The following is a 24,279-nucleotide window of genomic DNA, read 5'->3' as shown; positions in this document are numbered from 1 at the left end:
ATCTAGTACTAGATGCAAATCTGCATTGACAGCGGAAAACCACATCCATAACACACTACTAGTAAAAAACAAAAATTACAAATAGCCATATAACACCATCTTGAACACAAATGTATCTGTAAACAACATAGTCTTATGGCCTGTCTGTGTCTAAACTGACAATCTGCCTAGGCTTGGGTAAACTGGTCACTCCCAATGGCATAACTTGCTACCCCTCCAAACAAGCCAATTAATGACTGACAAAAAAGAGACAAGCTGGATGCTGAGCTCTGCTAGGTAAAAGACAAAGAGCAGCCTGGGTGCTGGGAGTTCTTGTCCTTTGGACACTGGCAGAAGGGGACCCTTTGGGACAGGGCCTGCAAAGAGACATGTCTCAGCAGGATTAGACTCTGTGAAAAGAAAGCTGTTCCAGTCCTATCCTGTTCATGTCACTGAAGTTCTTCCTTCTTATGTACACATGAGAATACACAAAACTTTCAAAAATCACCAAAGCACAAAATAAACTTCTAATGACAAAGGAAAGCCAGTGTAATCTCATTGTTAGTATCAGATATACACAGTCAGACTTCTTTGGAAACTCAATTGTATTTTAAGTTTAAAAAACTGTAACAAGAGCATCAGCAAAATTGCCTATAGCAGCATCTGAAATACCTCACCAAAAAAACAGTATGAGCCAGGCGTGGTGGCACAGTCCTTTAATCCTAGCATTCGGGGAGGCAGAGGCAGGTGGATCTCTGAGTTTGGGGCCAGCCTGGTCTACAGAGCAAGCTCTGGGACAGCCAAGGCTACATAGAGAAATCCTGTCTCAAAAAAAAACTAGAAAAAAATGAGAGGAGGGCCACAATTTGCTGGCCTTTGGTACAAAATATAAAACAAAAGTTTTATACCCAAGACTTCTCATCCACTTCAGGTCTGCCTCAGCTCTCTCCATTATCCCCTGTATATACAGTCATAAATATGTGCCTTTAATTTCTCTAAAAAAGAACTAGGGAGGGGAGGGGTAGCCTGAAGAAATGGCTCAGTGGTTAAGAGCACTAGCTGCTCTTCTAAAGGACCAAGGTTCAGCCAGACGTGGTAGTGCACGTCTTTAGTCCTGGTACTTGGGAGGCAGAGGCAGGCGGATCTTTGTGAGTATGAGGCCAGCCTGTTCTACAGAACCAGGACAGCCAGGGCTCTGCTACACAGAGAAACCATGTCTCAAAAAAAAAAAAAAAAAAAAAAAAAGCCAAAAAGGGCCAAGGCTCAATTCCAAGTACCCATGTGGCAGTTCACAACCACCTATAACTCAGTCGAAGGGGATCTGAGCCCTTCTTCTGGCCTCCACAGGCACTAGACATGTATACGATGCACATATTCTAATCTGCAAACCTAAAAATGACAAAATTGCCAGAACTGCCCACTAGTAAACAGCCAGGCAGGCAAATGTCTACAGCACACAAAACAGCCATACACGTTAAAAATAAATTTTGTTTGTTTTGTGTTGTTTTTCAAGACAAGGTTTCACTGTGTAGCCTTGGCTGTCCTGGACTCACTCTGTAGACCAGGCTGGCCTCAAACTCACAGTGATCCGACAGCCTCTGTCTCCCAGAGTGCTGGGATTACGGGAGTGCAACACCATGGCCTCCATGGTCAGTGCATGTATATGGTGCACAGACACATGTACACAAAATACCCATACACATAAAATAAAAATAAATAAATCAGGAGGCTAAGATAGAAAGACCTTTTTGGAATCATTGAGATTACAGCAATGAGGCCAGCCTGCTCTACATAGCAAGTTCCAGGCCAGTCACCACTATGTAGTGAGACACTGTCTCAAAATAAATAATCTTTTAAAAAGAAAAAGAAAAAGTTGAGTGTGGTGGTGCACGCCTTTCATCCCAGCACTTGGGAGGCGGGGGCAGGCAGATCTCTGGGAGTTCAAAGTCAGCCTGATGAATACAGTGAATTCCAGGACAGAAGAGACCCTGTCTCAAAACAAAACAAAACTAAATAAATAGAATGGATCATTCTACACGTTTTTATAATTCCCCATTTGACAAAACTGATGTTTTCCTCCAAATGTCTGTCTGAAGCATGCTCCTGGCTCAGCCTGTGTGAGAAAGGGTGTCAGGCCATGGGTCCAGTTGGTCTGCAGTTCACTATATGACTAAGCGGGCCTTAAACCTCTCTCATCTTAGCTTCCTGAGACAAGAACACAGCAACCTGCTCTAAATTTTCATTCTCAAAAATTATTCTTGCCAAGAACTTTACCTGCGCTCCAGTAGCGGTCAATCATGACAAGCATCTGAACCAGAGATGCTGCTGAGCTCGCACTTGTAATCCCGGCAGCACTCAGGAAGCTGAGGCAGAACTGCTGAAAGCATAAGGCCAGCTTACAGGGCGAGACTTTGTCTATCTTTCTACCTCTCCTGTCCCCTTCCTTCTCTCCCACCCTGCCCCTCAAGCAGATCCAGTCCAACCATATGGAGAAAAAGCCATACAAGTGACAACTTGGTAGTAAAAGTGAAAAAGGAGGGGGCTGGAGAAATGGCTCAGTGTAAAAAAGGACTGGCTGCTCTTCCTGAGGACCAGGGTTCAATTCCCAGCAGCCACATGGCAGCTCACAACTGCCTGTAACTCCTGTTCCAGGGATCAAATCCCCTCACACATGCAAGCAAAACACCAATGGACTTAAATAAAAATAAGCCTATTTTTTAAAAAAAGTAAAAAAGGAACGACGAAAAGGTATAAACAGGAATACTGGCTAGAACAAGGCCCCAAAGATAAATGTCACAGGTACCTTTTTCAAAAATGTTGCAACTGTTTCTCTCTTTGTTGTAGTGATCCTCTTCACGCCATCTGGGGACTGGACACGGATTATCTACGGCAAATAAGGTCAGGTGGTTACTGAACCTAGGGAGGTGTTCATTTTATACACAGTATACTTGCAGTCTTTGGGCATCAGGATTGTTGAACTGAACTGTGAAGTCACTCTTCCCACCTTTCTTCCGCGTGTGTGCTCCTGTATGCACAGGTACACTGACTTGTGCATGCAACCAGGGTGTCAAGAAGTCACTGCAAGGCCTCATCTGTGTCCTCTACCTTGCTCTTGGGGACAGGGTTGCTCACTGAACCTGGAGCTCACTGTCACGGCCATGCTGGGTAGGCAGCAGGCAGCTGGGGCCCACCATCCCCGCCTCTGCACTGCTGGAGTTACACATGTACACCTGCGTCCGGCTTTCCTCCGGGTACTCACACAGCAAGGCCTTTGCTCACCAAGCCACCTCCCTGTTCCCCATCCTTCCCCTTCCAATCCCCAACTCACACGAAGGGTGCTCTAGGGTACCATTCTGAGTCAAACACTTTGTCATTTCCTGGGGAACATTCAACTTCGAGGCTATGCATGGTGGGAACACCTGTAATCCCAAGCGCTCCAGAAATGGAGGCAAGAACATCAGAGGCAGCCAGCCTGGGCTGCGTGAGGCCACATTAACAAAGTATGTTTCTCACAAGTACAGGCACATTGTCTGCATTTATGTCTGAGCACCACGTGCATGTACTGCCCTTCAAGGTCAGAGGAGACATGCCATGAAGTCATCTTGAAACAGAAAGGCTAGAGAGGTGGCTCAGTCCACAGCTGCTCTCACACAACATTGGGTTCCATTTCCAGCACCTTCATGGCAGCTCTCAACTGTCCAACTCCACTTCCAGGGAATGGAAGACCCACTTCTCCTCCACAGGATCCTACACACTTAGGGGGCACATAGAATCACACATGCACACATATATACACATAAAAACAAAAGATAAGTTAATTTAAAAATAAAATAAAGGCCCTTAATACCACAAATGCAAACTGAATTAGCATTTGTTTGGGTTGTTTTGGTTTTTTTGCAGGGGAGGGGGGGGTGGGGGGGTGAGATAAGGTTTCTCCATGTAGCCCTGGCTGTCCTCAACTCACTCTGTAGACCAGGCTGGCCTCAAACTCACAGAGATCCTCCTGCCTCTGCCTCCTGAGTGCTGGGATTACAGGTGTGCCACCAGGTCCAGACTAGAGTTTATTTTTCTAGGCAGTTTTAACAAAATGTATTTCCATGACAAGGCAAGGCTAAAAATGCTGGCTGGAATTCAAGGCTGCTTGACATGGGCCTAGTTTCTAGGACTTGATTTCTATACCGATTCAGCCCCTGCTTTAGTGAGAAAGCATGGACTGGCATGCCCTGTAAGTCAGGCAACTACTGCCTCCTCAGCTGAGGGCTGAGAAGGAAGACACAAAGTATCTCAGAAAATGCCTCTGCTGCAGCGCCTTCTCCAGCAGACACAAACAGTAAACTATATAGAAAATGCTGTGTCAGAAATAAAGACTTCTGACACACTTCACAACTCTAGAATGGCTTACAGCTAACCGGACTGTGTCTACTTTCATTAAACTAATTACAAATGCAGTTCTGGTAAAATACCATGACCTGTCTCAATTTCTAGCAATGTTCACTTGGCTCCGTCCAGTATGTCCAACACTTAAGGTTCTGTTCTGGACGATAACTATGAATACCCTGATTAAAAGGCTTAAGTTGTGTACACATTTGCACACACTTCCTCAGCCTGCTCACTCATCTGTGTTAAGTGCAAACATAAGGGAATTCTGATTTCCAGCACTCTTCACTTGGGACTCACTGATAACAACGCAAGGAAATACATGGCCCAATTTCACTCTGCTCCTCTGTGAAAGGCTCACCCGATCACTCAGTAGTGAGAGCCTGTCACCCTGGCACTATGAGAAAAAAGCAGCAAGAAAAATCCTTTTGTCAATTTGGCTGACTTTGGTTTGGTTGTAGGACCATGCAGACCAGACAGGTTTCCAACCCTCTACCCTTCTGGCCCAGGCTCCTGAGCCCTGGGGCTCCAGCCTATGCCACAAGGCCTAGCTGACCAAAGAAGTCTAAAGAGCAAGCTGCTCCACCTGTGGAGAACAGGCTGGGCCCCACAGAGAACAGACCCTTAGAAGTTAGATATGCGGAGACAAGCAGCAGTAGTCCCAGCTGTTTAGGAAGCTCAGGAGGATGGTCTGACCACTGCAGCTAGAAGACAGCCTGGACAACATAGCAAAACTAGGTCACAAAGTAAGAAAAAAAAAAATCAAAATGAGTAAGAATAGAGATTTTCTCAGAAAACTGTTGAGTTTTTAACATTATTCCTACAGAAATTCTTTGAAGACCCCCTGAACTAAAAACAAACTGGGCTGGAGAGATGGTTCAGCAGGGAAAAGCACTTACTGCTCTTGCAGAGGATCCTCATTCAGTTCCCAGAATCCACACAGAGCTGCTGACAATTGCTATAACCAGCTCCAGGGTCTCCAACATCTTTAGCTTCTACCAAAAACTGCACTCATGTGCACATACACACACACAGACAGAGACATACACATGACTTCTTCATGGGCCTGGTGAGATGGCTTATCCATCAAGACCACTGCTCTTCCAGAGGACCTGGGCTCAATTCCCAGCACCCACATGGTGTCTCACAACCTTCTGTACCTGAGGATCTAAAGCCCTATTCTGGCCTCCTTAAGATCTAGGCATCCATATGGTATATACATATGTAGGCAAAACACCCACACACATAAACTAAATGTCTTAAAAATAAACTTCCAAAATCAACTTCAGAAGAGAGTATTAATTCCTAACAAGCTGAAAAAGTCAATTTAAGACCCACTGGTGGCCATGAGTGCCTTTGGAATACCTAAACAAACTGCTTGACCTCACAGTAAAGATCATTACAGTAATTGGAAAGTTTTAAAAGCAGATCTAACTGCTGATAGCTGACCTATTTCTAGGCAAGTCATCTATGATGGTAAATTTTAGTTTTACAACATAAGGCGTTTCTGAGGTTTCTCTGCATCATGTGAACATCTCCAGGGTGGGAAATACAAAGAGAACAGAAGACTCCCTACCTGGAGCTGTGAAGAAAGAGTAGTTGCCCTCAGAGAAAAGCCTTAACTATGTTAGCCCTTTGTCTGCAATCCTGATGCTGAGGTAGCTGAGACAGGAGGATGTCAGGGTCAAGGATGGCCTGGGATAAAACTGTCTCAAAAAAAAAGCCTCCTAAAGAGCTGTACTTCCCTGGAAACCCATGGAATTGAGAAATAAGTGATGTTCTCTAGAATGCAGGGACCCACTGCAGAACTGCCCCAGGCCTAAGGCACCCAACACGGCTCCAGTCTCCCAGAAATCCCAAATGTTCCTCAGTGCTGACCACAATTCTTCTGTCAGACCAGCCTGTTATCAACACCAATCCCCAATCCCTGCCACATCTCCTTCGAAAACTCCCACAGCTTAGCTAACGGCTACGGCAGTTTTTTCTAGTTTTACTGACATGTTTCATGGGTCTGGGGTTTGACAATCTCCTCTGCCAGGCTTAAGTAAAACCAGCCTTCATCACGGTCCTTTTGAACAGGTAGTCGTCAAGTTGTGTCAAAGAGGAGCCAGTCGCGCCAGATTGCTGTCTGCCCTCCCCCCACCCACCCGGCCACTTCCTCGGTGGGAAACGAATTCCTCTAGCGATGCCCTTCACCCGACGACTCTTCCGAAGTGAAATCATCATGACAAGGCACCGCTGGGATGGGGGAGGAGAAAGCCCCGAGGGCAGGAGAGAGGGCCGTAACCGGCTTCGGGGCCTGGGAGGAGGCCGAGGTCCCTCGAAGCAACCTGCGACGGCAGGGAGGAGGGAGGCCGCTCCACTCGTACCGCTCGGCCTCCTTCCCGCCAGCCTGTCCGGGCTCGGCCGGGCTGGTGCCTCCACAAACCCAGAGCAAGAGGAGCCGCCGGCGCCCAGCACCGTCTCGCGCTGGCCCGCCCCGGACGCCGGCAAATCTGCTGCCTCATCCCGACGCCCCGCTCCCTCCCGGCCGCCGCACTCACGATGCTCTCGGCCATGGCGGCCGCTCCTGCCTCCGGACTCGGGCCCCGGGCTGCCGCCGACTGCCTTCCCAAAGGCCTCACAGCCCCGGCCTCGGCCTCAGCCCCGGCCTCCCGCCGCCGCCGCCACCGCCGCTCCAGCTTCACCTCCCGGCTCCGCCAGCGCCGACGTCCAGTGCTTCACTCTACGCCTTCCGCCCGGGACAGACAGAGGGGAAACAAGGTTCCGGCCCCACCAACGGCCGCGCGCATGCGCAAGCGGCGCCGCGCTCACCTCGGCCCCGCCCCTGGTGGGCGCGTGCCTAGACCAGGCCTCCTCTGCTAGCCTGCAGAAGACTGCCAAGGAGAGGCTTGTTCCTTAACGTTTAAACAACACCGCCAAACCCCCCAGAAGGGGACATCGAGTTCTCACTCAAAAAATAACCGCTGAGGGAGTTTTATGGCGTCTTCAGATTTTTCCAGCAATGAGCCGAAGCTTCTTCGTTTGCACTAAATTTTGTAACTTCATGCGTATAACTTGAAGCCCGAGGTGTTAAGGGAATCTTAAGAGGCTAAAGCCACCGATTTTTTTGTTTGATTTTTGGTTTTGGTTTTGGTTTCATTTTTTGTTTTTATTTTGTTTTGTTTTGTTTTTGAGACAGGATCTCACTAAATATAACCTTGCTGACCTGGAGCACCCTATGTAGACTAGGCTGGCTTAAAACTCAGAGTGATGCCCTTGTCTCTGTGCTGGGATTTAAAGAAGTGTACCCTCTCCTGCCACTGATTTCAACTTAATTTCTAGGTGTATGTGGCCTTTTTTTAACATCAGACTGTTTTATTTCTTTTTTATTATATATACAAGTATATTATGTATACATGCACACACACATATGTTGTTGAGGTAGATTCTTTTTTTCACCATAGCCCTGGCTGTCCTGGAATTGGACATCCTCATGAGTATTGAGATTAAAGGCGTGTGCTCTCCCCACCCACCTGACTAGACTTTTGGGGGGGTTTGTTGTTGTTGTTTGGGTTGGTTGGTTGGTTGGTTTGGTTTGGTTTTTTGAGACGAGGTTTCTCTGCATAGCCCTGGCTATCCAGGAACTAGCTCTGTAGACCAGGCTGGCCTCAATCTCACAGAGATCCATCTGTCTCTGCCTCTGCCCCCTGGTGTGCTGGGATTAAAGGGGTGTGTCAGCACCACCCAAGTAGACTTTGTTTTTAATTTTTTTTAAAGATTTATTTATTTTATGTATATGAGTGGTCTTTCTGCATTTACATCTGCCAGAAGAAGGAATCAGTTCACATTATAGATGGTTGTGAGCCACCAAGTGGTCGCCGGGAATTGAGCTCATGACCTTTGGAAGGGTAGACAGTGTTCTTAACCGCTGAGCCATCTCTCCAGCCCTGATTTTGAACTCTTGATCCTTCTGTCTCCACCTCCTAGTGCTGGGATTACAGGAGTGTGCCATCGCACCTGGTTTATGGGTGGTGGGGTAAAATCTATCCATAAATGATCCGCAGGGCTTCATTCATGACAGGAAAGCCCTGCACATCCAAGGCCTGTTTTCAGTCGGGGTCTCACGCAGTCCAAGCTGGCTTCAGGTCTGAAATCTTCCTACCTCTGCTTCCTGGGTACTGGGACTGAGGCATTCACCACCACACCTGCTTCCCCTCTTAGTCCCGCTGAATCAGCTCTGCCCATGCCCGTGCTGAGAGCACATGTTCTGTAACCTCTGTTATTTAAATTTTGGCTTGTTCGTTCCATTAACAAGTTTTACTACATGCTGACTTACCCTGGGAGCAGAGTAGGACATAGGCTCCTGCTGTGGTGCAGTTACCCCACAGGCAGATGAACTTGCAAGTATATGATACTGGGTGGATCTTAAGATGAATACACAAACCAAAGCAAGGGCAGACATGGAGGGTGATAGAAACTGTTTAGAGTAAGGTGACCAGGAGATGGAGAGATGATAAGCAGTTGAGAACACTGGCTGCTTTTCCGGAGGACCTGGGTACGTTCCTAGCATGCACATGGTGGCTCACAGCCTGCTCTAACCCAGTTCCAAGGGATCCAATGGCACCTCCTGGCATGAAGACTAAACACCTGTATACATAAAATAAAACTAAGATTGTCAGGGACCAAGTGAATCAAGGCGCATGCACCAAGCCTTATGACTTGAGCTTAATCCCCTAAACCCATGAAGTGGAAAGAAAAATTCTTGGACCTTATCATCTGAGACCTTCACACACACATTATAGCACATATGCACACACACACACACACACACACACAGATTTTTTTTTTTTCAAGATGAAGCTGGGCATGCTAGCACACACTTACAATCCCAGCACTTTGAAAGCAGAGATAATTGGTGCTCTGAGTTCAAGGCCAATGTGGCCTGCAAATCAAGTTCTAGGACATCCAGAGCTACATAAAGAGGCCCTTTTTTTTTTTAAAAGATTTATCTATTATTTATATAGTGTTCTGCCTGCATGTACACCTATGCGCCAGAAGAGGGCACCAGATCTCATTATAGATGGACATGAGGCACCATGTGGGTGCTGGGAATTGAACTCCGGGCCTTTGGAAAGGCAGCCAGTGCTCTTAACCTCTGAGCCACCTCTCCAGCCCCCTAGGAGAGCTTTTTATTGTCAGTTTGAAACAACCTAGGCTCAGCTGGGAAGAAGGACCTTCACTTGGTCATGCTGATTTGTTTGGCCTTTACCGAGGGAAGGCCCACCCCACTGTTGGTAGCCCATCCCTGGGCAGGTAGGCCTGAGCTCTGTAACCAAGCTAGTTGAGCAGGAGCCAGAAAACAGGCCAGCAAATAGCATTTCTCTGCCGTCTTTGTCTCCACTCCTTCTCCAGCTTCTCACTTTGAGTTCCTTTCTGCTTCCTCTCCACGGGGCATAGAGCTCTTCAAAGAGACCTTCAAAATCCTGCCTGAACTGCCCTTTCACTGGCTTCCAAGCCCGTCAGGAACCTGGTGCTTTCTCTATGCTGGCCCACATACATGGAGGGCCCAGGTATGTGCTAACATGCCCAGTATGAATATTACATACAAGAGGAAGTGAATAAGATGTGGCTTTGGCCAGTTGGTGGTGGCACATGCCTTTAATCCCAGCACTTGGGAAGCAGAAGCAGGCAGATCCGAGTTCAAGGACAGCCTGGTCTGCAGAGTCAGTTCCAGGACAGCCAGGGCCATACAGAAAACCCTGTCTCAAAGAAAAAAAGAAAAAGAACCCATAGCTTTATGCAAAAGTGATAGACAAGTGCTTTCCCACTGAGCCACAAATGCAGCCAATAGGAAACATTTTATGTAAGTGATTTATACCAGGACAGGCTGCTGCTGCCTGGGCCACAGGAAGCCTGGATGGAACAGGTAGTCTAAAGCCGATAGGATCAGTAGGGACATAGCTCTGTGAAGCCTTAGAGTTCATCCTCAGCACTGGGGGTGGGGAAAAGAAACAAGAAGTGCTGCTGCTGCTGCTGCTGCTGCTGCTGCTGCTGCTGCTGCTGCTGCTCCTCCTGCAGCAAGACGCTGCAGGGCCCCAGGCAGTGACGTCAGTGCAGCGGGGATGACAGCCGACAGCACATACGAGTGCCGAGTGCCGGGCCATTCAAGGCCAGCAAATTTGTCTGGAATATAAAGTTCTAAGCCAGAGCAAATGGAGAGAAAGCTAAAAGTAAAGGCTGAGCCTGAACCGTGCATCAAAAGTTGAAGCTTAGGGGGACTGGGGTTGAAACAGGAGAGGCCATGTGGCAGCCTTTTGTCTTATCCTAACCGAGTCTGCAGAAGGGCTTCTTGATGTCTTTGAAGGTCCTGTGAGCCCACAGTGACACTGACAAACACATCTGCACCTCACACAGAGAAGCCAGGAGACTGGGAGGGTACAAGTCCAAGGCCATACACAGCAGCGTTGGTGGTTGGTAGGGCCCAGTGTTGACAACCTTGGGACATGCTTTCTGTTGCGGCATCACCCAAGTCCTTTAGACACAAGGGCCAGATGGTGATCTTAACAAAAGCCTGCCTCTGAGGAGCTTGGAGGGAGGGGGTGTCTGCAGTGGTTGCTGACTTGTTCCTGCACTGGACCACCTACAAGGACACACTGGCATTTGTGCTGCCTATGGGGCTCCTCAGACTGCTGCTGTGGACCAGGTTGCAGAGATCAGATCCCTTGAGGGGCTGATAGGACAGAAGCTGAGCCTTCCAGGCTGAGGGACTTCATAGTGATGACCAGCACCGGGGCCACCTTACCAAAGTCATGGCTTTGCAGATGTTAGGCATATCCCCAGAGCCAAGGCCAAGAATTGGGGCTAAAAAGAAGACATTCATCTGCAGAAGCAGCGGCCTGCCTTAAGCTCTAAAATGTGACTCCTCACATGACCCCACTGTGATGGCTGCGTGGGTGGAGCCTGCAGCTCTCCAGCCCTGTTACACAGCTTACAGAGAAGCCAGGGCACCACTGCACCAGGACACTAACCTGTTGAGAGAGGCGCCGGCCACCTGCCTCTGCAGCTGTCTCCGTTCGTGTGGAGAATGGAGGAAGGAGAAAGTAGCCCCTTGCTCTTCCAGGTGAGCCAGTATCTAAAGGCCTGGCTGGGGCGGGAAATGTCTCTTGGCCCTAGGATCCTCTGGAAGGCCCTGGACCAGGTTATAGTCTACCTGGCTCCTGGCCCCGCCCCCAGCCTCGCTGTGTACTGGCATTTCTCATTGAGCAGATGCCAATGGGTGACTCTCAGTCTGGGGTGGGGGCTTCACTAGTTAGATGGCTACCCTTACCCATGGCTACAGTTGCATGCCTGCCTCTATGGGCTCTCCTAAAGGTCTCAAAAACACACTGACTCAGGAGCAGATAAGGGCAAACATCATTTGAGGCTAACTGCAGACTCCCTGGCCTTGGACAGTCTTAATGCTGCCAAGTGGCCTCTGCCAGGCTGTCCTCCTGCTCTGATAGACTCTGGCTGACAAATAACCTTCACATATTCTGCTCCAAATCCAAGAGCCATCCATGCAGCGAGGCAAGCGCGGATGGAAGGGGTAGCTTCTTCCCGGTGGGTGGGACTGGGCTGAAATAGGGCCCTTGCCTAGCCTCTGGTTGTAATTACTCCCAGGTCAAACTATCATTAGTAAAACCAGGTTGTGGGCAGAGCTGTCCCACCTCCCTGTTAGGGTCTGTCTCCTGTCTGCCTGCTCAGCTGAGCCGACCCATGGAGGGCAAGAATTCTTTGCCTCCTCTGGATTGCTGCCCCGTCTCCCAGCCGCCTCTCTCCGTGCCTAGGAGGCCAGGCAGGCAGGCAGCACCCCGCCCTGAGTCCTCTACACTCAGTTCAGCACAGTGTCCATACTTGGCCTCAGTTCTGTTGCCAGGTCCGATGCAGGGAAGTCAAGGCTGATTTCACAGAGGGAGGTGGGAGGGTGGTCCCAGGACCAGCCGCTCTGTCCCAGGCAGCCTGCACTTCCTGACTCGATGGGAAAGTCCCTCCTGGGACTGCACAAAGTCACTGCTGGGGCAAGACCATGTCTGGACCCTCTTTCACAAGAGGAAGAAAGGAAGTGGGTAGTCTCTTGAGCGCTATCTTTACCATTGACCTTCCACGGTGCTGCCATTACACTGTCCTAGTGGAGGCTGGCCTCACACACCTACCCTGGAAGGCAGTGAACGAGGGCCCTTGCTGCCCTCTACTCCCTGCCTAAGCCAGATAAGGCCACAAGTTCCCAGCCCCAACTTCCTCCAGCAAGCTTCCTCTAAGCGCACCTAGCCCTTCCTTGGTGAGGCCACACTCCCTGCTGGATGTCGCAGAGTCTGAGTGGCTGAAGGCTGCCACTGCATCCTCTGAGTTTCCTCTCCTTCTGCAGGGCACCGCTGGCCAAGAGCCACCACTCGCCAGGAACAGTCCCCCTCCTGCAAAATCCCCAGGTCCAACACTCTGGAAGGACCAGACAGGGGCCTGGGGCTGCAGATGCTTGCTCCAGGCCTGGAGGGAAGGCCTGGCCTCCTCCCTCCACCTTTCCATAGGGAGCAGCTGTGTCAAGTACCTGACCTTCCTCTCCAACTTCGTCTTCTCCCTGCTGGCCCTGCTGGCCCTGGCTGCAGGGCTCTGGGGCCTAGCTGTTAAAAGTTCTGTGGGGAGTGGCTGGGATGGACCCCTGCCCACAGACCCCATGCTGGTGCTGGTGCTGGGAGGCCTGGTGGTCAGCGTGGTGAGCCTGTCCGGCTGTCTGGGTGCTCTCTGTGAGAACAGCTGCCTCCTGCACTGCTACTGTGGGGCTGTCCTCTCCTGCCTGGCCCTGGAAGCCCTGGCGGGGGCTCTGGTGGTGGCCCTGTGGGGCCCGCTGCAGGCCGGCCTGGAGTCTGCCCTTCATGCTGCCATCATCCGCTACTGGGATGACCCAGACTTGCGCTTCCTCCTCGACCACGTCCAGCTGGGGCTGCAGTGCTGCGGAGCATTATCGTACCAGGACTGGCAGCAGAACCTGTGAGTGTGCCCGGCCCGCACGGGTGAGAGAGGGGCGCGCCGGATGCCTCACTCAGCCACTGGAGCGTGCAAGCGTACCTGTGTGCATGACCTTGTGCACACATAACCACATGCCTTGCACTCCTGCTTCCACAGGCCTGTTCACAAGTGCACTTGAGTACATACAAATACACTCTCATGTCCTCTCATTTATCCCTTTTACATAATCGCAAAATGAAGTCTCTTCCTGAGGCACATACACACACGTCACATATACACACACAGACACAGAGATGCATGCCCTCACTCATGAGGTGTGGGGTGCTTGCCTTTGCCTAGGCCATGGGTGTTGAGCCTGAATGAGCCTAACTTTTGGCCAACTCAGGGGCCCAGACTCAGCTTCTCCATGCTGTTCCTCCAGGTAGGGGTCTTAATTAAGAGGCCAAGCCAGCGGACACCAGAAAAGTGATTTTTTTTTTTAATCAGAATATTTTAACTCAGAACATTTCAGTGTCAAGAACACCTTAGGTTAGCTCAGGCCATCAGTCTGTGACACCACAGGTCTCTATGTGTTTACGTGATCCTGATTAAGCTTCTAATTTAAGCCTACTTTAGGCCCGACACAATGTTTTATGTTCTACTTGAGGGTCCCTGGTTTGTCTACCTCCTCCAATGCACAGACACCCTGAGCAGCACCTGTCCTCGCTGACGACTAGGGTAGACATTATGCTCCCTCCCGAAGCCTCTGAAGCAGGAAGAAGGCGTGGAGACATAAGAGGCTCTAAAGACTGCCTGTTTGCTCCTACCATAGCTGTGGACGCATGCCACGCCCCAGGCACCCTGCAGAGCACCCCCAGGTTCCTGGGAGATCTCGCCTGGTCACTCTGTTGGTGGTCCAGACCTGGGGAAAACTGCTGCTGCAGAGGCTCCTCAGCCACCTACGGGCTGCTTAGGCCTCTGAGCCCTTTGCTGCGGCCCAGGAACACCTCTTCTTGCTGCAGCCCATTCGGAAGCTTCTACGGGAGCTCCGAGGCTGCTCAGATAAGCTCACAGTGTGGTCGGGCAAGGTCTTTTAGTCTTGTTTTTGCTGTTGTTTTCTTTTTCAAGACAGGGTCTTTCTGTGTAGCCCTGGCTGTTCTGGAACTCACTCTACAGACCAGGCTGGCCTTGAACTCACAGAGCCCAACCTGCCTCTCTGCCTCCTGAGTGCTGGGATTAAAGGTGCGTGCCACCATCCCCCAGCGGGGTAAGGTCACCTTACCTCCTCCCCTTCAACCACCTCGCCAAACATTTCTTTGCCTGCCAAGATAGACAGCCCTGGTCTGCAAGTATAGCAGAATGTAAACACTGTGATACAGAAACTGGTGTCCTGTGTGTGTGTTTGCATGTGTGTGCATTTACCCTTTCATATGTGTATGTGTGTGTGCTGTTCATGCATGCGTGTGTGCATGCGTGTGCACGTGTCTGTGTGCGTGAATGTGTGTGTGTGTGTGTGTGTGTGTGTGTGTGAGTCTGAAGACAGACCTTCTCTCCAAACCCTGTGTGCCCTGCAGGTACTTTAACTGCAGCTCTCCCAGGGTGCAAGCCTGCAGCCTTCCTGCCTCCTGCTGCATTGACCCCCAGGAAGAGAGAGCTTCAGTGAACACTCAGTGTGGCTTCGGGGCGTTGCGCCTGGACCAGAATGCAGCCGCACGGGTGGTGCACGTGCAGGGCTGCTGGCCTGCGCTGCAGGAATGGCTACAGGGGAACATGCCGGCCATAGGAGGCTGTGCCGTCACTATTGTCATGGTCCAAGGGACTGAGCTCCTGTTGGCTGCCTGCCTGCTGAGGGCTCTCGCTGTCCACAAGCAGCAGAGGACACAGAACCCAGCCCTCCCCCCCCAGCAGAGCTGAAAAGAGAGGCCTAGTGCAGGCCAAGTCCGAGGACTCTCTTCACCCTCCAGGGAAGTGTCAGGGTAACTAACTCCCCAAGGGACTGACCCCTGGCCTTCCACTCCTGGCCCATTGCCTCCTTCCTTGCTGCATCTCTTCCGTCAGGCCCCAAGGCCCACCTGGATGGACTCTGCTGCCCTGATTTCACAATTTCACTCCTGATTTCTCAGGACCCACCTAAGCTCATGGCTGGCTTTTGCAGAGGCCACAGAGGCCTGTGTCTGAGCACACTGCTTCCCACTAGGTGACAGGAAGGGCAAGGGCTGGAGGTTCCCGCTTTGACCCTCAGCCACCAACTCTGATCTGGGTCAGCCTGGCCGGCGAGATAGTCTAGATCCTCCTTCTGTCACCGCTGGCTTCTCGGGGCCCCTCCTGCTTTCTGGTCTTCAGTGAGATGTAGGGTAATGCCCAGGCCACACCCTGTAGAAAGCTTTTTTTGGTAGTAGAAAGACTTTGCCTATTGGTGTGTACATTAATATTTGTATAGTAAACTACAGATCTCACAGAGACTGGGACTGTCTTCCCCAAATCAAGACGGAGACAATTCCTAGTTTCCCAGCTAGCACTGACTGATTACAAGTGTGTACCAGCACCAAGAGCCCTTCGGAAGGCCATTTTCTGCATGCCCAAGTAATAATCCTACTGTCACCATAAGTGTGGTGGGTGCTTTGGGGGGAGTTTGCCCCTACGCCTTACCCCATGCGTGGAGTTCCCAGGTCACTGAGCGTACACAGCAGGTGTTGGACTTGGGATGGACTGCCTGGGCCCTGGGGTTGCTTATCGGATGCCTGTGTTTAGGCTTCTGGGTTTTGCCTTTACCCGCCCTCACCCTCAATGACCACCAGAAGTGAGGGTCATGGCCAGGATCACATGTGCAGGACCTCCGGGTGTAGCCTCTGTGGAGGTGTGACAACGGGAATGTTCTGTCTCTCTTCCTGGCCAGTCCCCCCTACCTCCACCTGCCCTGGTCCTTCCTCCATGGTGCCGACAAGTGACCCCACCAGGGGTGCACCCCTCTGTCTTTGTGCTTCAGATAAGCAAGGACGTGCTCATTTTATTTTGAAATAGCAGCAAGGGACAGAGCATGTTGGGAAGGTTGGTATAATGGTACAGCAGCCTTAGTCTCTCTCAGCGCATCACCCAGGACAGTGTCTCACCCCAAGACACCCTTCTGGAGGGGCTGCAAGGCAGGGGATCTCTCCTACCCACAGAAGGCAGTTCAGGGAAGCATCACTGAGGAGTCCATTCCTGCGTTCCAGCCACAAGAAGGACAGGAAGTGGGGCTGGGACCCCCTCCCTTCTCTCTCCTGACCAGCAACCTCAGGTCAGCAGAGTGTTGTGTGGGAGATGGTGGGCTCTTGGTAGCAGGTGTCGGGGCTGAGGTTTTCTGCCTGGAGGCCAAGGGCAACCTGGCTAGGGAGTCAGCTCAGGCTTGGGCAGGGTCCTGGACGGGCTTACAGAGGGGCGGGGTTGAGCGGGCTCCAGTGGGCCTCTTCCACAGGGCTCGAGTGGTGGGGATCTGACTAAATGATGCCATACTGCGCCAGTTCATGCAGCTCCAGGTGATTGAAGGCCTCCCAAGGGCAGATGACAGTGATGTCTGCAGGAAAGGTGGGTTAGAGATAGCTCAGTGGCCCAGGGACCACCCCATTTCCTGTCGCCTGGCTTCTCGCTCCCCAAATGAAAGCCTTGTCTGCCTAGAGTGACAGTCTAGTCTCTGCTTGCAAACCATCCTCCCAGGAGGGAGGAATCAGCTTTGCCATCTACGTCAAAATGGGGAACTCAAAACAGCCTTTGCCAAAGCTGGAAGGAGGAGCAGGGTTTCTCCTGTGCCTGCCTGGTGAACCTACCCCATCCCTTGCGGTGGGAGAGAAATAGGGACAGGATGGAAGGCAGGCTAAGCAAGAAAGACAGGGACCTGGGAGCCGCAGGAGTGTGTGAGAGGGATGGAGGGCACTCAGCAGGGCTGCCCCGATGCAGCAATGCTGGGTTGGCATACCTGTTCCCAGGCCTTCCATTCCAGGGATGTCATCCCCGAACCTGCAAGGGCAGAGTGGTCAGGGCTGGTGTCTCAGCATTAGATCTAGCCACCCCTGCAGACCAGCCTGAAGGTTTCCTCCCTATGTGAGCTGCCAGGCAGATCTGACGGCTCGCCTCCCCTCCACCAACATGGGCTGGTGTGCTTCCCAGAGATTCACAAACCGAGGAGCAGCAAAGCAAGGGTGAGCAGCCCAGATGCCCGAGGTCGCCTGGGTGGGTCTGAGCTGCGGTTTCTCCAGGACAGTGACGTGGAGTGTGTGAGTGAGTGTGAGGGTGCTGTGTGTATCTCAGTGGGCCAGCCATGGTTTGTCCCTGAAAGGCTCAGATGCTGGAAACTCGGCCCCAGCACAGCAGTCCTGGGGGAGGGGGTGGTAGAGCTGTAAGAAGGAGGCCAATAGAGAGCGACTAGGCCATGGGGAAGCATTACGATGGGTTGGTGCCAATCTCACAGGACGGGGCGGTAACTCTACAGACAAGGCGACCATAGGAAGAGACTGGTGCCTCCCTGCCTTCTACATTCTCGTCTCCATCCCTTTCCCCAGCATTCCTGCAATAATACCACCCTCCAGGTGTAACATAAAGACAGGGTCTGTACCAGGGGCCAAAGAGTTGAGACCATCCCTCCTGGAACTTTCAATCTCCCAAATTGTGGGCTCAACAAATCTCCCAGTATTTCATCATAGCAACAGACAACTGGCTAAGGCAGTGTTTCTAGGTGTTCACCTGTAGGCATCTGTGCATGGTGAGTGTGGTGGGGGTGTGGGCGCGCCTTCCTGAGGAGATTCACGCAGGCTGCGGCCCTCCTGGGGCCCCAGTCAGAACACACACTACAAAGAGCTCGCCCCAGCCCCCACCTTGCCCTTCCATGTCGGTCTGTGAGAGGCTCCCCTCTGCTGCTCTGCTTACCCTTGGACGCCTTTCTTGGGGGGCTTGCTCTTGAACTGCCTGGTTTGCCGCTGCTTAAACTTAGGTGGTCCTTTCCGGGGGGTGACCGGTCCTCCTATAACCCGTGTGGCTGACCGAATCTCAGCCTTGGGTGGCTCCAGGTTCATGGTGAGGCTGGCCGAGACACTGCAGTGACCCTTGGTTTCTGGACTCTGTCAGGCCGGGCTGGACTCCTCATGCAGGCTAAGGCAAACCAGACAGACCCCTGTTAGTTCCCTGGCTTCTGCATTTCAGTCTGGGGAGCGGAGGGGTGACGCCCGGATACAGCCGTCTCCACTGCAGAGAACCACCTTCCAGCTCCTCCCGGCTTCCCAGCACTCTCCTCCTGCCTGGGCCCATCACACTCCTCCCACTGCTAGCAGCCACACACAACTCACGTGTCTCCCTGGCACCCATCTCACACTCCTAGTCCACATCAAACCCTCTTTTTGGCCCCTTCACATGTCCTAAACCTGGACTTTTATGACCTCCCCGTGCAGGTAGCCACTGAACACCATTGTGCCTGTACCCTCCTTCCATCTGCTGGACTATGAACCAGCGTGCCACTGTGCAGAAAGCCTTCTGAGGCCTCCTGGGCCTGGAACAAAGAGCCCTGCCTGACCCTGCAAGTCACCCTCACTGTCCCTTCTCAGGAAGCCTCCTCAGACTCTACCCATGCCATTCTGAATTCCCAGGTCCTAATTTATTTCTTCATGTCATATACTGGTAAATTCATCATTTAGTTAGTTACTTAGGTTTTTTTGTTTTGTTTGTGTTTGTGTTTTGAGACAGGGTTTCTCTGTGTAGCTCTGGCTGTCCTGGAACTCACTCTGTAGACCAGGGTGGTCTCAGACTCGGAGATCCACCTGTTTCTGCCTCCTGAGTTGCTGGGATTAAAGGTGTGCATCACTACCACCCAGGTAAATTCCTTTTTGTTTACAAGCTTCTTTAAATATATTTGTTCATATTTATGTACTTGTTTTGGGCTTGTTATCTGTCCCTTGGGGTTGGACTTGGTGCTGATAAATAAAATACACAAAATAGAACACAGAGATCCCCCAGAGCAGGCCTTGTTTTTGAACCAGGAAACCTGCTGAGCTGGGTATCTCTTGTTTTCTCAGCTCCATTTCCAAGGGCCAAGCCAGAACCAGGTCTTAGGGAGGGCAATTGCACTGGGGTTCTTCTCCTGAGCATAGCATGTCCACACTGCTCACTAGCTCACTGGTCTGGGGCTTGTTCTAGGCTAAGCATCAGCTGGGATGCTGGTGTGGCTGGGCTGGCCTAAGCTGCCCTGTGTCTGGCCACGGAAAGTCACTATACAGGATGCACTCTCCTCCTCTCCCCAGAACCTCTCCCCAAGAGCTCTGAGCCCCAGTGACCTTGGCCATGGACAGCGCAGCTTTCTGTAATCCTATTAGCACCTAAAGGAGACTCCTAATCTCCCAGGGTTTCTAGAAAGCTCCATAAACCTCAGGGTGACCCAGACAGGAGCTGTTTGCCCCTACCATAGCTGTCCCAAGGGCCACCTCTTAGGGTCCCCTTTTCTGTTCTCCTCAGTCCTGTGGGGTGTACCTCTCTGTCCAGTATTTTTTTAAGACAGGGTTTCTGTGTAGCCCTGGCTGTCCTGAAACTTGCTCTATAGACTAGGCTGGCCTCAAACCCAGAGGTCTGCCTGCCTCTGCCTCCTCAGGGCTGGGATCAAAGGTGTGCACCATCACTGCCAGGGCTGCTCAGTTCAGTCTTAAGCACTGTTTCTGGAATATGTTTCCTGGACCCTCAGGGCTGAGACTAATTAACAGACAAGGATAACTCTGTTGCAAGCAGGACTCACCCCAATCTCAGTGGTCCCCTCTACCTTCCTACATTCAGCCTGAAGCCAGCACCAGCCTAGGAAACGGGACTCAGGAGTTTAGGAGACCAGGCTGCTCAGTCCTGGGGCACCAGTGTTTCCCCATGGTGAAATACTTCTCTAGCTAAAGGTGATGAACTCCCACAGGCACCTGACAGGGTTCCAATAGTCAGTGCAGTCTCCATGGAAACCATGCCTGAGCTACCTCTCCAGGACTGACCTAAAGCAGGTACCATTCAGGTGTATGATCAGGTTGCTGGCCTTGGGGACAGAGGCACTACCATTTGGCATTGTGGAAAAGCAGAGGAGGTGCGTGGTAGGATGTCCTTGCTAAAGAACAGGGGGGTGACCGACCGGGACAGGCTCCTAAAGACTGGAGAGCTCAGAAGAGGTGGTAAAAGCCTGTCGGCTTCCCCCAACCCAGGGTGAGTGAGTGGGGCCTAGCTGTCAGAAAGGGCAACAGGACGAGCCATTACTCACCAAGCACTGTGCAGACCTCAGGGAGCCGCAGGTGCCAGGCGGGACCTGGATCAGCAGAGCCCTGGCCTAGGAATTTATCCTTCTGCTGAACGGATTATGATTCTTTCTCTGACGCTACGCTAAGCAGCTTGCTGGGCCTTGAGAGAGCCCTACCCCCAGCTGGGATGCCTGGGGTGGGCAGAAGGGGCTCAGGTGCAGCCAAGGGCCTAAAGGAAGGTCACCCAGTTCTAGTGGGTAGCCAAGAGGAAGGGGGAAGTATGATCTCCAGTAGTAGTGGGACCACACCTCCAGGAACAAACAGCAGGGCCGCCTTCCGGACCGTTACCACCCTCACTTTCTGTCCCATCCACAGAGGAACTGTCTACAGACCTTGACATTCTGTGTGACAGCCCTTATCTATTTTTTCCCGTGCCTTTCAGCTCTGCCTCTTGCATTCCAACTCCGAGGCCTTTGTATCTGCTACTCTGTGTAGTCCCTTTTCTTTAGCCTCCTCGTCTGGGCCTCTAGGGCTCCATCCTGTGTCTTAGTGGTGCCTCGCAAGGGAGGTATGACACCTATTTCAGATTAGCTTTTTTTCTTCACACTTATTTGTATGAAGTTTGGATAGAGTTGTGGTTTTGTTTGTTTCTGCTTGCATGTGTGTCTGAGTGAAGGTATCGGATCCCTTGGACCTGGCACCACAGACAGTTGTAAGCTGCCATGTGAGTGCTGAGAATCAAACCCAGGTCCTCTGGAAGAGCAGCCAGGACTCTCCACCACAGAGACATCTCTTCAGTCACCCCCTTTTTTCTTTTAAACACATGGTCTTATGTGGTCCCGGGCTGGCCTCAAACTGTCATATGGCTAAGGATGGTCTTGAACTCCTTGTCCACTTCTGCTTCCCAAGCGCTGGGATGCCATCATGTGCCAACACAGGCAGCTGTGCAGGTTCCTGTGCTAACCTTTGGGAGGCATGTGTCTGCTAGTGTCTGGCCCACCATGGGGCATTTCACAGGTATGGTGCTAAGCACCTGGGGATTAAATTGTTGGAGGCCAGTGCTGCAGAGTCAGAGAATGTGAGTGCCGCATACACAGGAGAAGACGTGGGCCCACCGCAAAGGGCTGGCCAGTGGCTCCCCTTCAGAGGCCTCTCATACAGCGAGACCATACTGGCCTTTGCCACAATTATCAAATGCTGGAGATGCTGGTTTTTGTAGGATCCACTGGTGTTAACATTCCCTGGAGGCGGGAACAAATAAATGTCTAGCTGGCCTAGGTAGCACACTAGTGGCAGAGCAGAGAAATGGTTCCAGCCGTCTAGCTTGGTGAACCGATGAGTTTACTGGGGGGACTTACAGGATCATGGGTGGTCAAAGGCCTCTGTATCATCAAGAGTGATGATCCAGGCTGGGCAGTGGTGGCACACCCTAATCCTGGCACAGGCAGAGGCAGGCTGAGATCCGAGTTTGAGGTCGGCCTGGTCTACAGAGCAAGTCCTAGGACAGCCAGGGCTACAAAGAAACCCTGGGGGTGGGAGGAGAGTGATGAGTCACAAAAGTTGTGCCTGGAGTTTTCTACACAACTTGTAGGCAGCTCAGCTAGCTTAGTCTCTACTTTCCAGCAATTGTTTATGGGCTGTCTTATCTTAGGGAGGGCTCTGTGCTTCTGGCAAGTTTTAGGAGCTTCCTGAGCCAGACTTATTTACCCACTAAGTCTTTTGAACTTGTTTTTGGAGGAAATGTTTCAGTCCATAGTAAGTAGCTACACAGTCTGGGGCCTGATAGGCGTGGCCACCACTGTCATGTTTGTCTGGGCCCAGCTGAGTGCTCTGGAAGACATGCAATGTCTGTCCGGGATACCTGAACTGTGTTTCCACTTCCTGATGTCCGGATCTGTGTAAAACACCAAACATGAAAAAAGCCCTATTTATCAGCTCAAACCTAGCAGGAAGTCACTCTATAATTGTAGCCTTCCCTTTAAGGTAGGTGGGCACAAACGCCTTTAAGCTCAGTCCTTCTGGAGCCGCCTTGGTTATTCCAGCAGTGCTCAGAACTCTGGGGGCTGATCCTCACTACTACATGGTAGAAAGAACTTCTCTCCCCAGGGCCCAGAGGAGACAGGTTGCAGCTAGGCCCCTTCCAGGTGATGGTTCTCCTTTACCACAAAGAGACTGGACCTAGAGTTTACTGTCAGCAGGACATCCCAGGTACCCTGGGGCCTGGAGCAACTCCTATCACAGATGTTCAGGGAGACAGGGGTTTAGTTCATTTTCACCAGTGAGAAAAGAAAGCTGTGGCTGCTCAGCAGGGACACACAGCCAGCGAATGTATGCTTCTTTTGACAACACAGGCAGAGGGACAACACAGGGGCCGCACACGGCTGACAGAGATTTATTTATTGCGAGGTGAAGTCGTCACACAACAATTACTATTCCTGGCAGACATGTGGAGTCTTCCAGACGCAAGGGTGAAAGAGGTCCTGCTGCTTAGGCGTAGCATCTGTCCACAGCAAGGCTTCCCAGTAAGCCGGCTCAGGCTCCACTCTGTGAGCGGAGCCGGATCTCCATTCTGATGAAGGCCTTGAGGTTCTCATCAGTCACATGCTCCTCTAGAAGGGCCAGGGCCTGCTCCCCACCATCCTGGTAGTGCCTCATCAGAGCTTCCGCATAATCTACCCATACACAGTTAGGACAGCCACTCATGCAGCAGTTCGTGGGGGGCTGGAGTTCAGGGGGCAGAGAGTATGGCGGCCCTTTGGGGCTCCCCGTGGGCGGGGAGGCTTCTGGCTCCCTGTTATCCTCCACACCCACTTGGAAATCCTCTTCCCTGTGGTCCATCCCCAGCTTCCTGCAGCTATCAGTGGCTTGCCCTGCGGCACGGCGTCTGTGAAGGACCCCGCGTCTTCCTCGGGGAAGACTCTGGCAGCAGTTGCAGATGGAGAACTGGTGAGAACATGGGATAATCAGTATGACTTCAGGAAGCTGTTAACTGCTCTGGGGAATGCTCAGCCTTCCTAGCATTGCAATGGTGGCTTGACATCCTTCTCACTTCCTGCGGAGCCATAGACAACTTGGTATATTTCACTTCTGTGTACTGCTTTCCTATCTGTGAGATGGACATACTGGTTGGTATGAGAAGAAACTTGTCAAGCCCCTGATTCCCTGCCGGGCACTGGGCCTGCGCTCCAAACGATTGCGCGAGGAACAACTCCAGACCAGACTGATCGTGGAGAGGATGAGGGAAAGGCCACAAAGTCGGTTGACCCTGATCAGCCTGCTATAGCTAAGCACTTCTCTGAACATGCTGTGTGCATCATCCTCCGCCCCCGCCGTCTTTCCATCACTTCACACCAGACGCTCAGGGGATATCGGGTGGCCCTATTTTCCGCCTCAAAGGCCCTCGGGTCCCCTTCCCTGCTATTCCCTAAATGTTACTCTTGCAATTTACTAACTCCTCCGGGGCCCAGACCTGAAGAGCGCTCTCAGTGAGCGCGCTGACCGTGACTCCTCCTCCAAGCGCGGGCCGGCCTCCCAGACCTGGGATACCCCGGCTCCGTGAAAGGCTTCCCGCAACCCGGCCGGGGCCCTGGGACCCGCTCAGCCCGTGGGAACGCGTCCAGCACCAGCGCGCCGCTCCCACCCGGCCTCCCCGGGACAGGCTCTGCAGCAGCATCCCGACAGCTAGCGCGGATGCGAGGGCCAATGAGCGTGGGCCTGAGAGCAGGAAGCGGAAGTG

General features: G+C 51.9%; 4 protein-coding genes across 6 annotated transcripts in view; 1 reads left to right on the top strand and 3 right to left on the bottom strand.

Annotated features, from left to right (window-relative positions):
- Window positions 1-7,106, bottom strand: part of Nploc4 (NPL4 homolog, ubiquitin recognition factor) — a 47,664-nt gene extending 40,558 nt beyond the window's left edge. The window contains exons 1-3 of one of the 3 annotated variants that reach the window (XM_060386258.1): window positions 6,900-6,917; window positions 2,783-2,863; window positions 2,254-2,356 (exon numbers count right to left, since the gene is read on the bottom strand). Coding sequence is in view for 1 of the 3 variants with exons in the window: in XM_021637404.2 (XP_021493079.1) it covers window positions 2,783-2,863; window positions 6,900-6,914 (96 nt within the window). In the remaining 2 variants the exon portion in view is untranslated. Of the gene's footprint in view, window positions 1-2,253; window positions 2,357-2,782; window positions 2,864-6,899 lie in introns of those variants that run through there. The other 2 variants (XM_021637404.2, XM_060386260.1) reach the window with 2 other exon arrangements.
- Window positions 7,107-11,340: 4,234 nt separating this feature from the next.
- Window positions 11,341-15,909, top strand: Tspan10 (tetraspanin 10). The gene is made up of 3 exons (XM_021637369.2): window positions 11,341-11,458; window positions 12,743-13,362; window positions 14,895-15,909. Exons 1-3 carry the CDS (start codon window positions 11,423-11,425, stop codon window positions 15,232-15,234), a joined length of 996 nt encoding a protein of 331 aa, XP_021493044.2. The 5' UTR covers window positions 11,341-11,422; the 3' UTR covers window positions 15,235-15,909.
- Window positions 15,910-16,232: 323 nt separating this feature from the next.
- Window positions 16,233-20,719, bottom strand: Pde6g (phosphodiesterase 6G). The gene is made up of 4 exons (XM_021637371.2): window positions 20,567-20,719; window positions 18,220-18,441; window positions 17,273-17,313; window positions 16,233-16,873 (listed from the first exon to the last, which is right to left on the bottom strand). Exons 2-4 carry the CDS (start codon window positions 18,363-18,365, stop codon window positions 16,797-16,799), a joined length of 264 nt encoding a protein of 87 aa, XP_021493046.1. The 5' UTR covers window positions 18,366-18,441; window positions 20,567-20,719; the 3' UTR covers window positions 16,233-16,796.
- A 2,200-nt stretch (window positions 20,720-22,919) lies between these two features.
- Window positions 22,920-24,259, bottom strand: Oxld1 (oxidoreductase like domain containing 1). The gene is made up of 2 exons (XM_021637368.2): window positions 24,013-24,259; window positions 22,920-23,486 (listed from the first exon to the last, which is right to left on the bottom strand). Exons 1-2 carry the CDS (start codon window positions 24,214-24,216, stop codon window positions 23,076-23,078), a joined length of 615 nt encoding a protein of 204 aa, XP_021493043.2. The 5' UTR covers window positions 24,217-24,259; the 3' UTR covers window positions 22,920-23,075.
- Window positions 24,260-24,279: the final 20 nt, after the last annotated feature.

Source organism: Meriones unguiculatus, chromosome 7 (genome assembly GCF_030254825.1).
Source record: "Meriones unguiculatus strain TT.TT164.6M chromosome 7, Bangor_MerUng_6.1, whole genome shotgun sequence".
Classification (NCBI taxonomy): domain Eukaryota; kingdom Metazoa; phylum Chordata; class Mammalia; order Rodentia; family Muridae; genus Meriones; species Meriones unguiculatus.
Note: the sequence above shows the minus strand (reverse complement) of the source record. Positions and strands in the feature narration are given on the sequence as shown.